This window comes from Tupaia chinensis, unplaced genomic scaffold, assembly GCF_000334495.1.
Source record: "Tupaia chinensis unplaced genomic scaffold, TupChi_1.0 Scaffold000437_1, whole genome shotgun sequence".
Lineage (NCBI taxonomy): Eukaryota > Metazoa > Chordata > Mammalia > Scandentia > Tupaiidae > Tupaia > Tupaia belangeri.
Window position 1 is genome coordinate 23,392 of NW_006159942.1, and position 11,136 is coordinate 34,527.

Genomic DNA, 11,136 nt, shown 5'->3' on the forward strand with positions numbered 1-11,136 from the left:
TGTGTCCTGTTACTGATACCTCCCTGAGCTTTCTTCTTACTCCTTTCTAGTATAAATGCGAAAAAATGTGGAACTTACAATGAAAGATAGCAACCTCCTGTCCAATCTCTGTCATGCATCAGTTTGACTTTCCAGAGGAAATTACTTTTTAAAAACTTCTTTGTCTTTGATTAAGATATAATTTACAACCATAAAGTACATAAGCCTTAATTGCACAGCTTGATACTTTTTTATATATGAATAAACATGTACATCCGCTATTAAGGTTAAGGTATAGAGGGTCAGCAGGTGGTGTGGTGGTTGAGGGGTTAGTCTCCCACATGGCCCATTGTGGTTCGAGTCACAGACCTGACGACTTGCTTTCTCACGTTCTCTCTCTCTCTGGTTTGCCAGTAATTTTTGTGTCTTAGCTTATAAACATATCACTCTAAATCTTCCGACTTTGTATGGTGTTCTTCCTGTTTTCTCCCTGTGCCTCTCTGTCTCTGTGTCTGGATTTTCACTTCTTATAATGGCAACAGTCATACTGGGTTAAGGCCTACCCTAATTACCATAATTAACTTGATAACCTCTGTCCAGACTCTGTTTTCAGATATGCTCATGTTCTGAGGTATTAGGGGTTAGACTTTAGTGTACCTTTGGGGTGGGGAGAACCCAATTAGACCCATAACACTCATCCCTTGGGACTCTTGGCTCTTTAAATCTCAGTCATTCTGCAGTAGTCTATCAGTGTGGTTTAAGTTGACATTTCCTCGAGGAGTGACATTTTCAGCCCAGTTTACTCATTTTACAAATTGGGTTTTAGGAGTTACTTATATATTCCATATATGAGCCTTGCCTCACATGTATTTATATATATATATGTATATATACACACATGTGTACACACATGTGTGTGTGTGTGCATGCATATGTCTAAATATTTTGCTACAGTTTGTGGCTTGCCTCTTCACTCCCTTAATGGAGTCTTTTGCTGAACAGAAAGTTTTAGTTTTAATAAAGTTCAGTTTATCAGTGTTTTTCTTTTTATGTTAATGCTTCTATGTTGTATTTAAGAAATCTTTGCCAACTCCAGTATATGAAATAACTCTCCTATGTTTTCTTCTAGAAACTGTCCTGCCATTACCTATCTTGAATAAGTTTTGTAAGTAGTGTGAGGTAGGGATCAAGTGTCATTTGTTTCTTTATAAATTGATGCAGTATTATTTGTTTCTAAGACTGTCCTTTGTTCCCTAGATTATAGTGATGCCTTTGTCATTAATCAGGTAACTCTGTATGTATGGGTTTGTGTTTGAATTCTTCATTCTATTTCTTTGGCTCATCTGTCTATCCTTGTACTGGTATCACTCTGTCTAATTAAGTCTTGATATCTAATATTGTAAATTTTCCAACTTTGTTCTCTATCTCCAATTTTACTTAGGTTCTTTTTTCTTTTTCTTTAATACACTCATACTTTAATTTCATTTTCTCACTAACTTAAAAGTTTTCTTTTTTTTTAATTTATGACAGTGAGATAGGGAGAGAGAGAAAGAGACTGGCACCATTCATAAGTTCTGTCACACTGCATTCCCTTTCCTCTAGTCTGCTAGTCTATCGGGTCTTGGGCACTTACTTGAGTGCCTGACTAGGCTGGGGATTCGAACCAATGTCAGCATGGGGGACCCAGCTTCTCCTGAGCAGTGCATCACTACTAAACCACAGAGCTGGCCCTAGGTTTTTTTGCATCAAATCAACTTGTCAATTTTTACAAAAAGCTTGCTAATATTTTCACTGGAATTATGTTAATATAATATGTTAATAGAATAATATTATATTATTAATAATATTAATAATAAGAAATCTTTAGGAATAATAGACTTTTTTTTTTTTGGAGAGATTTTCACTGTAGGGCGCGTGCACTCGCCAGACAGATGGAGAGAGACATAGAGACAGAAAGCGAGAAATCACCCCCCAGGGGGGATGGTCACGCCGCAATCCCTTCTCCTCCATTCTCCTCTCGGGATCTTGGGCACGCACGCACACGCGCCCGGCGTGAGTTTTAAGCCACCGGGTCTGGGACACGAACCGCGGTCGACTACATGGGAGTCCAGTGACATAGCCATTACGCTAACTGCTGGTTCCCATCATTATTATTTTTGTAACCAGAGAGAGAGAGAGAGAACACATGAGAGAAAGTGAGAAATCAACCTGCCCGGTCCTGGGCTTGAACCACAGTCAGCCATGTGGGAGTCTAGCACCTCAAGCACCACACCACCTGCCAGCCCCAGGGATAATAGACATTTAAAACTAAATATCCAGTCGTTCAATCCGTAAACATGATATATCTTGAAAAGAGTCACTTTTAATAATTGTTCTAATGCTTACAAGCACACATCTAATTAATATATTTATACATATTTATCATTATGTATTGACTTCCCAGTATGATAGGTAAGGATTTTGCTCACCTTAACATGCTCATGCTTTCTACTTTCTTGAATATAGAGACTCATTATCACAACTGCTTTAATATCCTTGACTGCTGGTTATATTATCTCTGTCATTTGAGTCTTTTTCTGTTGACATGCATTGCTGTTTGTTTTTGGTCCATTTTTTTCCGTTTTTGTTTTGTCTGCTAGTAAATTTTTTTTTTTTTTTTTTAGTTTTCTTTTTTCTATAGGGCATATGTACTCAACAGAGAGACAGAAAGGGGGAAATTAGTCCCCTTGGAGGATGACCCTGCTGCAATCCCTTCTCCATTCTCCTCTCGAGATTTTGGGTACATACACATGAATTTCAAGCCACTGGATCTGGGACTTGAACCACAGTCAGTCATATGGGAGTCCAGTGACATAACTATTATGTCATCTGCTAATCCCATGCCTGGTAAAATTTTAAATTATTACTATTTTTTTCTAATGACCAATGGGCACGTGTTTATCAGAGAGATAGAAAACACCTCCCTCAAAGGGACTTGTCATGTCACAATCCTCTTTCTTTCATTTCAACTTCCTGTCAGGAGTTTGGGCATGCACACACATGTGTCTAGACTGGTACTTCTTTTTCTTTTTAAAAAATTTGCCAGAGGACACATGCACTCAGTGGAGAGAGACAGAGAGATGGAAGCGAGGAGTGGAAGGGGCATCCTATAGGAGTTGTCACAATGCAATCTCTTCCCCATTCCTCCCTCCTTTTGGGATTTTGGGTAGAATGCACATATACCTGGGATGTTTTTCAAGCCATCAGGTCTGAAACGCAAAGCATACAGTAGACCATGTAGGAGCCAGTCGCCTCAACTACCATGCCACCAGCTAGCCCAGCCCTCTGCATATTTTCAAGCTTCTGGAGGGCCAGGATTTGAACTACAGTTGGCCATGTGGGATCTGGCTCTCTTAACTACCGTGCTATGGGGCTAGCTCCTTGCTTGTACATTTTGACTGGATGTCAAACATTGTAAATTTTGTATTGTGGGTGCTAGATATTTTAATATACTTTTATTGGGTCATCTGGAAAGTCATGACATATTTTTATACAGAATATGTCATGACTTTTCTGAATGACCTAATAAATGTTCTTGAGCTTTGTTCTGGGACTCCATGAAGTTATTGGGAAATAGTTTGACTTTTTTTTTTTAGTTTTTTTTTCTCACTTATTTTACATGGGATCAGGGTAGCCTTCAGTATATACAAAGACAATTCTTTTTTGAGTACTGTACATCCCAGGTATTATCAGACTGGTGGTGGGCACACAAGCTATTCCAATTTCTGGGAAGTCTGAGGATTATTCTGCCTGCTCCTTTCTGTTGGTTCTTTCCTCCACCACAGGTAGACGTGTCCTCATGCATGTGCTGACAGGTAAGACCTGAAGACTGGAAGGGAGCTCCCTGCAGACATTCAGAGCTTGTGTTCTCTGTGCAGCTAGCTCCTCTCTGGTACTCCACCCTGCAGATCATAGCACTCATTACCTGGCAGTAAATCCCCGGATAATACTTGAATATTTGAATCCCTGAATTCTAGCTAGATTGGTGATAAGAGTAGGTAAGAAATTTCTCTTAGGAAGAACTCTCAACACAGTAGCCTATGTTTGGCTTTAATAAACATTCACAATGTATTTATAAATGTGTATGTATAATTTATAAATGTGTGTTTGTGTATCTCAAGTATGAATTCTAAATCACAGACTTAGGTATGTAAGTAATATGGCTATTTATTTTATTTAAAATAACTTAAATTTGACTCTTGGCCTCCTTTGTACCGGTAAGAATGGATAGTTGGTCTCAATGCTACTGAGGCTCATTCCCAGCCTGCCTGCTTCTTTGGGTCCTTTGATTCTGTGCTTTGCTGGAACAGGCAGTCTTTGGCGAGGCCAAGAGCCTCTGTCCCCAGGACTGAGCACACAGATAGCCATCACTTCTGAGGCCTTGCCCTCTCCCCAGTCCTGTCGGAAGCACTTGCGTGCTCAGAGCTCCAGAACACAACTTACCCGTCTTCCTCCTAGTCAGATGGAGCCTCTCCCTCGGCCGTCTCCTTGACCTAAATACTCTTTTCCTCAACTCCCTGATTTATCTCCCTGGTCTAAGCACCCTCCATTCACCATCACATCATCATGTCTTCTGCAAATATATAGAAGGAAATAATAAGTACCAAGCCACCTGATTGGAAGGGGGAAGGATAAAGTTGTATCACTGAATAACAGTGGATAGTACTAGTGTTTTCATCTTTCCCAATTCAATAGGCCAAATATGATGACCTCTTGACTGAATGATTTGCACTCCTTTTATTATAGGTGAGGTTGAACATATCTTTTTATATGTTTATAGTTCACTTATATTTGATCTGAAAATTACCTGCTTAGATTTTTTTGTTCATTTTTGAGGGGGTTCTGTTAATTTCCCCATTTATTTTGAGTGTTAGTCACTACGCCTATATTAAAAAAAATTTGTCTTTTTATTATACATATTGTAAATATGCACTCTGCTGTTTGCCTTAAATTTTGTTCAGGGCCAGTCAGGTCACATGGTGGTTAAGGCAGCTGGATTCTACATGGTCAGATGCATGGTTTGAGGCTCAGATCCAGCAGCTTGAAAAACACGCATGTATATGTGTGCCCCAAATCCCAAGAGGATAATGGAGGAGAAGGGATATTGTCATGGCCATCCCCCTGAGGAGTGATTTCTCACTTTCTTTCTCTCTTTCTCTCACTCTCTCTCACTGATTCTCTCCAGCAAGCACATGCACCCAGTAGCAAAAAAGTATAAAGTATATTTATGGGAGGGAGAGGTACTTATAGACTAGTGCCCACAAATAGTAAACAATTTAATTGACTAGTAACTTTAAAATATTTGATTTTTCAAATTTTATAATGGTGTTACACTATTTATAGGAAATAGTGTGTTATAGTCTTACTTTGCTTAGTAATTATGCAATCATCAAATTTGTGACTATTGCAAATACATTTTTTATTTTTTCAGATTTCGCGATCCATTGGAAAGTGATATTATTGTGGTTCACGCCATACAAAGTGACCACAAGGTGGCCTCCTATAGACTGGTGAAGCCCTCCAAGTACTCTAAGTTTAAACGGCCGAGTCAAACAGAGAGAAGAGCAAGCAAAATGGAGAGGTTTGAAAAAGAGGGAATTGGAAGAAAGGACAGCCAGAAAGAGACAGGTAGCCTCAATGACAAGAAGGCTTTCAAGTCCTTACTGATCAAGAGTTTAAAACTGAATTATCTTTTTGTGGGTAGAACCTCTGAACCTTCTTTGGTGATGTGAGCTCATTATCTTGTTCCCCTTTCTTTCATAATGATTTCATCTGGAATAAATAATTAAGAGAGTTAGGAGTGTATGTCCAGAAAGAGAGGCCATGTTTCTCTACAATTGCTCCATGACCTCTTTCCTCTTTGATGAGAGCTCCAAAGGAACCCACCCTGGTCATGTGACAGAGTGGGTGTCAATACTGGATGCTCAGACGCTAGTTTCTAGGCAGTATTTCTTTCCAAATTTCTGAGCCCCATCCCGGTGTATGGACTAAAACATTACATTTCAAATTATTTTCCAAGAATATGTGCTTTAAACAGAATGATGAGGTATGAAACTAGGACTTCTAATCCCTGCAACTGGTTTCTTGTGACTTGCCACGAGAAATGTTCACCTGTTGAAATATCCATTTTGTAAGACAAATAATAATGTGATTGAATGTATGGAAGAAAATGAAAATAAATAAATAAATAAATAAATAAATAAGGTCCTTAAGAGCGAAGTTGTGACTTAGATGTCACTGTTTGTTATTCCACAGTACTTATTATAAAGTTGAATTCATGATAATTGCTCAAGAAATACTTTGATTTATAGATTTCATATAGTCTCTGGATTTTTTTTTTTATGTGGCAGGTTTAATACAAGATTTGAGAGTTTTGTTTTTATGTTTCAAATGACTAGAAAAAATGTTGATTCTTTGTATAGGTGAGACTATTAGCGTACAAGAAGAATCAATAGTAGAAAAAGGGAAGCAATTTCGGCCTAAAACCTTAAGTGAAATTATGGTGGAAAATCAAATTGAGAAAACCAAGAAACTTATATTAAAAGCTGAAAAGGCCCATCTTAAGATTCTGCAGAGAAAAAAAGAATGGGAGGAACTGTGAGTTTTTTTTTTTTTAATCTAAACTCTTATCTTTTAAACATGTGAACCCTGAAATATATCTTTGAAAACTTTATATTTATTGATATTGTTATTCTTTACATTAAAAGTGAAAGAAATCTACACAGAGATGAGCTAATAAAGTCAGGTCAGGGTCAGCCCTGTAGCCCGGTAGTTGAGCACACAGTGGTTAAAGCACTGTGCAGAGGAAGCTGGATCCCAGATGGCCAAACGGAAATCCAATCCTAGCCCTAGTCATTATTTAGTTATTTCTTTCTCTTTTTCTTGTTAGAGTGTAGCTTTTTGGTTATTTCTTTTGATCTTTTTTTCTGATTCCCAAAATGCATTTGTTTGTTTGTTTGTTTGTTTGTTGCTTTAAGGTTGCTAGTAATAAGTCTCTTATGTTTTCTTTATTACATTTTTGTTGTTTTTGCTCTTCTCCCTGAATTACGTTCAGTGGCCTGTGTTTGAGTTTGCTGATCCTTTTTTCTGCTTGTTGTAGTAAGCCATTGAACCCTTTCCATGAATCTTTCAGTTCAACTATTGTGTTAACTCCACAATTTCTGTTTGATATGTTCGAATATTTTCTATAATATCTTTGTTGAAGTTCTCACCTTGTTCGTGCATTGTTCTCTTCACTTCAAAGAGCATATTTATGATCACTGAATGTTTAAAAAATTCCCTGTCAGAGAAATTACATAATTCCATTTTCTTGGGTCAGTTTCTGGAGATGTACCTTGACTTTAAAAAAAGATGCTTGGACTCTAGATGAAAGTGCATCACCAACTGAGAATTGTACTTTTGCTTCATGATTGAATTTGTATACATACCTGTATTAAAGTAGGTATATTAGAGATTGCTGTCTTATTCGTGTATGGGCTGTCTATTTTTTTGGATAGATACAAGAGTAGACCTGCTGATGACTATGAAGATCCCAAAGATGTTCAAGCCATCAAAGAAGCCCAGGTGTTTATGGGAGATTTCAATCTGAAGACAGCCCCAGACTACAAGATACCGGAGCACATGAGAATAAATGCTGCCAAGAAGAAAGAAGAACTGGGACACCTCGACTCCCTGGTACTTACCCACAGACTTCACGACAATGAAAACGCATCCTTAGTTTTCCATTGATTCTTTTTCTAAACCAACCTATTTCTCTATCTGGTCCACAAGGGGATATATAACTACAGAAATTTAGAAATGGAAAGTACTTTCGTGATAGTTAAATCATGAAATAGAGAATGGTAGTTTATCAGTGAGGAAACTGAGGCCCAGCAAGGCCAAGACACTGCCCATGCTTAGTCTCAGCTAATAAGGCAGAGCTAGGGCTTCCCATGAGTTACTTGATGCCCATTTCATGGGTGAGAGTGTTGTATTTCGTGGATCGTGAACCTCTAAAATTTAAATAAACCCTTGTGAGATTTGGTTTTTGGCTGCCATGGACCACCAAGGACTTAGGAAAAAAGGCTGCTGGTTAGCCTTTTCTTAACAGGACTTCCAAACTTTGGTAGGAAACTGAATAGTAACCAACAAATGTACTCCTCTCTGAATCTCTCTGCATTCTTCCGCGTTGCTTCCCGTCACCCCACCTTCTGACTCTCCTTGCCTTATTAAGGTTTCCTCTTTCTGCTATATGAATTCTTGATTGCCATTTGAACTGACAAGTGATTTTTTCATACTTAGCGACTTAGAAAACATCTGGTCTACAATTTTTAGGGGATTTGATACTTAGCCACTGAATATAGTTGTACAAGTTGCACATTTTAAGACATTACTTTGGAAAGGGCCCCAATCTTATTGCAGATATAATATATTTGAATATTTTATATTTTGCTGACAAATAAAACATTTCCTGAGGGAAGGGTATCTTTTTCTATTTCACCAAAGATATATATGCCAGAAGTACAAGGCAAGGTCCTGGCATATCAATTCCTACCGACAAATACATTTTTGTAGCTTTTAACTGTACCTTTCTCATCAAAATGGACCTTTGGATTGTTTTACTAGCTGCTTGTCTTGTTTATCCATCAGATTCCATTCACCATCATAGATAAATGTCCTTAGGACCACAATTTATCGGTCACCCAACCTGAAATTTCATAGTCTAGCTAGGGGTTATGTCCTAAGCTTCATTGCTGTACAGTGAAATCTGCTTTACTAAGTGGCAGCATAAAATAATGTAGAACATGGGGCCGGCAGGTGACATGGTGGTGAAGGGTGCTGGACTGTCACATGACTGACTGTGACTCATGTCTTGGGCCTGGTGGCTTGCTTTCTCACTTTCTCTCACTCTCTCTGTCTCTCTGTCTCTCTCTGACCCTGACCCTCTCTGATCAAATTAAAAAAAAATAAGTAAGTAAATAAATAAAGTTAAATGAAATAATTCTTTTTTTTTTTTTTTTTGGAGAGATTTTCACTGTAGGGCGCGTGCGCTTGCCAGACAGACAGAGAGAAACATAGAGACAGAAAGCGAGAAATCACTCCCCAGGGGGGATGGTCACGCCACAATCCCTTCTCCTCCATTCTCCTCTCGGGATCTTGGGCACGCACGCACACACACCCGGCGTGAGTTTTAAGCCACCGGGTCCGGGACACGAACTGCGGTCGACCACGTGGGAATCCAGCGACATAGCCATTACACTAACTGCTGGTTCCCAATGAAATAATTCTTTAAAAAATAATAATAATTAGGTAGAATACACTATTCTCTAAGTCAGAAAATGAAGTTTTGTTTTTACCTCTGCCACTTACTAGCCATGTAAACATTGCTAGGTTGTGTAAAACTCTCTAAACCTCAGTTATCTTATCTGTAAAAAGTATTAAGCGTTTTTTTTTTTCCGGAGAGGTTATCGCTATAGGGCACGTGTGCTCACCAGAAAGACAGAGTGACAGATAGAAAGTGAGAAATCACCCCCAGGGGGGATGGCCATGCCACAATCCCTTCTCTTCCATTTTCCTCTTGGGATCTTGGGCACGCATGCACATGTGCCGGCATGAGATCCAGGACTCAAACCGCAGTACTACATGGGAGTCCAGTGACATAGCCATTATGCCAGCTGCTGGTCCCAGTATTAAGCATTTTTAAAGTAGTGTATTATATGTCCCACTCTTCCCCAGCCAGTGTTTAGATTTGTATGGTATTTGGAAAACTAGAAAGAAAAAGTTAATGCATAAGGAAGAGCCCTCAAAGACATAGGCCTCCCAGTCATCAGAATGGTTTGGGTTCGGTCTTATAGGCCTAACCTACAATCTGCCACATACTTCACTTGGTTTGGCCCTGGGCTGACAGCCCTAGGTGAGTCTAAGTTCCAGCAGGAAAGTCAATGGCCTTCCTTCCCTGGAGACAGTATCCAGCCAAGCACAGGCTTCAGGAAGGACTGTCCTGGAGTGGTGAAAGAGGACAGGGAACTGCAGCTCTCAGAGGAACAGAAGGAACACGTCCCGGAAAGCAATGGAATACCAGAGGTTACATCCAGACTGTGCCCCTGTCTTGGAAGGGCTAAATGGGAATGAGAAAAAAAGCCTTAAAGCTAGAGAAAAGGCTGACTTTTTTAATCTTGAAAATTTTCTAAACCTACCAGTTAAAGAACAAGAGCAAATAGTAACTCAAGTTTCCTTTGTGAGAAGATTGTCATTTTGCTTCCTTCCTCTGCTTTGTTTCAGGCCCATGGAAAGAAAATGCACATGAACAAATGCATCCTCTCCCTTCGAGACCTTAAGGTGGCTGTTATTGAGGAAATACAGTGCCTCGTACAGGAACTGAGGAACATTCAGTCGACTCTTCCCAAATCCAAGCACACCCCCATTCCCCAAGTCCCTCAGATACATCCGGAAGAAGTTCCAGAAAAGAGATTTGAGTATGATGAGGAAACTCTCCTAACTTTTAAGCAACGTGTGATAGAAAGTGAGAATGAAAAGCCCCCCCCAATGAAACAGGCAGTTTCTGGAGCCATAGGTGGAGGATTCCTCAAACCTTCTTCTGGAAAGGATGGGGATTTGTTGACACGAGATTCAATAACTAGATCATCAAAGGCGTCTGTACACAGTCTAGATAGTTCAAGGCTCATGGAATTTGAAAGAGCGGAGACAACTGAAGTGGAGCTGGAGATCATGAAAAGGGACGAGATCAAGCACTTGTACATGCAAGAGTACTTGACCAAAAGGGTAAGAGCCAATGCCGACCCTATTTGCGATGGAAGAGCAGAGAGTAAGAGAAGAATCAGATCTAGTTTCTCATTTGTTTGTTTGTTTATTTATTTATTTATTTATTTATTTTAAGATTTTGGTCATAGGGTGCATGTGTTCACTGGAGAAACAGAGAGGGAAAGTGAAAAATCATCCCTTGGCGGGGTGTGGAGATGACTGCACTGCAATCCCTTCTCCAGTCTCCTCTTGGGATTTTGGGCATGCACACACATGCACCAGCATGATTTTCAAGCCACGGAGTCTGGGACTGGAACTGTAGTGGGCCATGTGGGAGTGCAGTGCCTTAGCCACTGCACCACCTACTGGCCTCTCATT

At 39.5% G+C, this 11,136-nt stretch overlaps 1 protein-coding gene across 1 annotated transcript in view; it reads left to right on the forward strand.

The window, feature by feature from the left end:
- LOC102479607 (cilia- and flagella-associated protein 44) overlaps positions 1 to 11,136 on the forward strand; it is a gene marked incomplete at its 5' end in the record, with an annotated part of 59,432 nt that overhangs the window by 23,150 nt on the left and 25,146 nt on the right. Inside the window, 4 exons of the mRNA XM_027774467.1 lie at positions 5,450 to 5,646; positions 6,441 to 6,615; positions 7,515 to 7,692; positions 10,279 to 10,779. Coding sequence (XP_027630268.1) covers positions 5,450 to 5,646; positions 6,441 to 6,615; positions 7,515 to 7,692; positions 10,279 to 10,779 — 1,051 coding nt within the window. The remainder of the gene's footprint in view (positions 1 to 5,449; positions 5,647 to 6,440; positions 6,616 to 7,514; positions 7,693 to 10,278; positions 10,780 to 11,136) is intronic.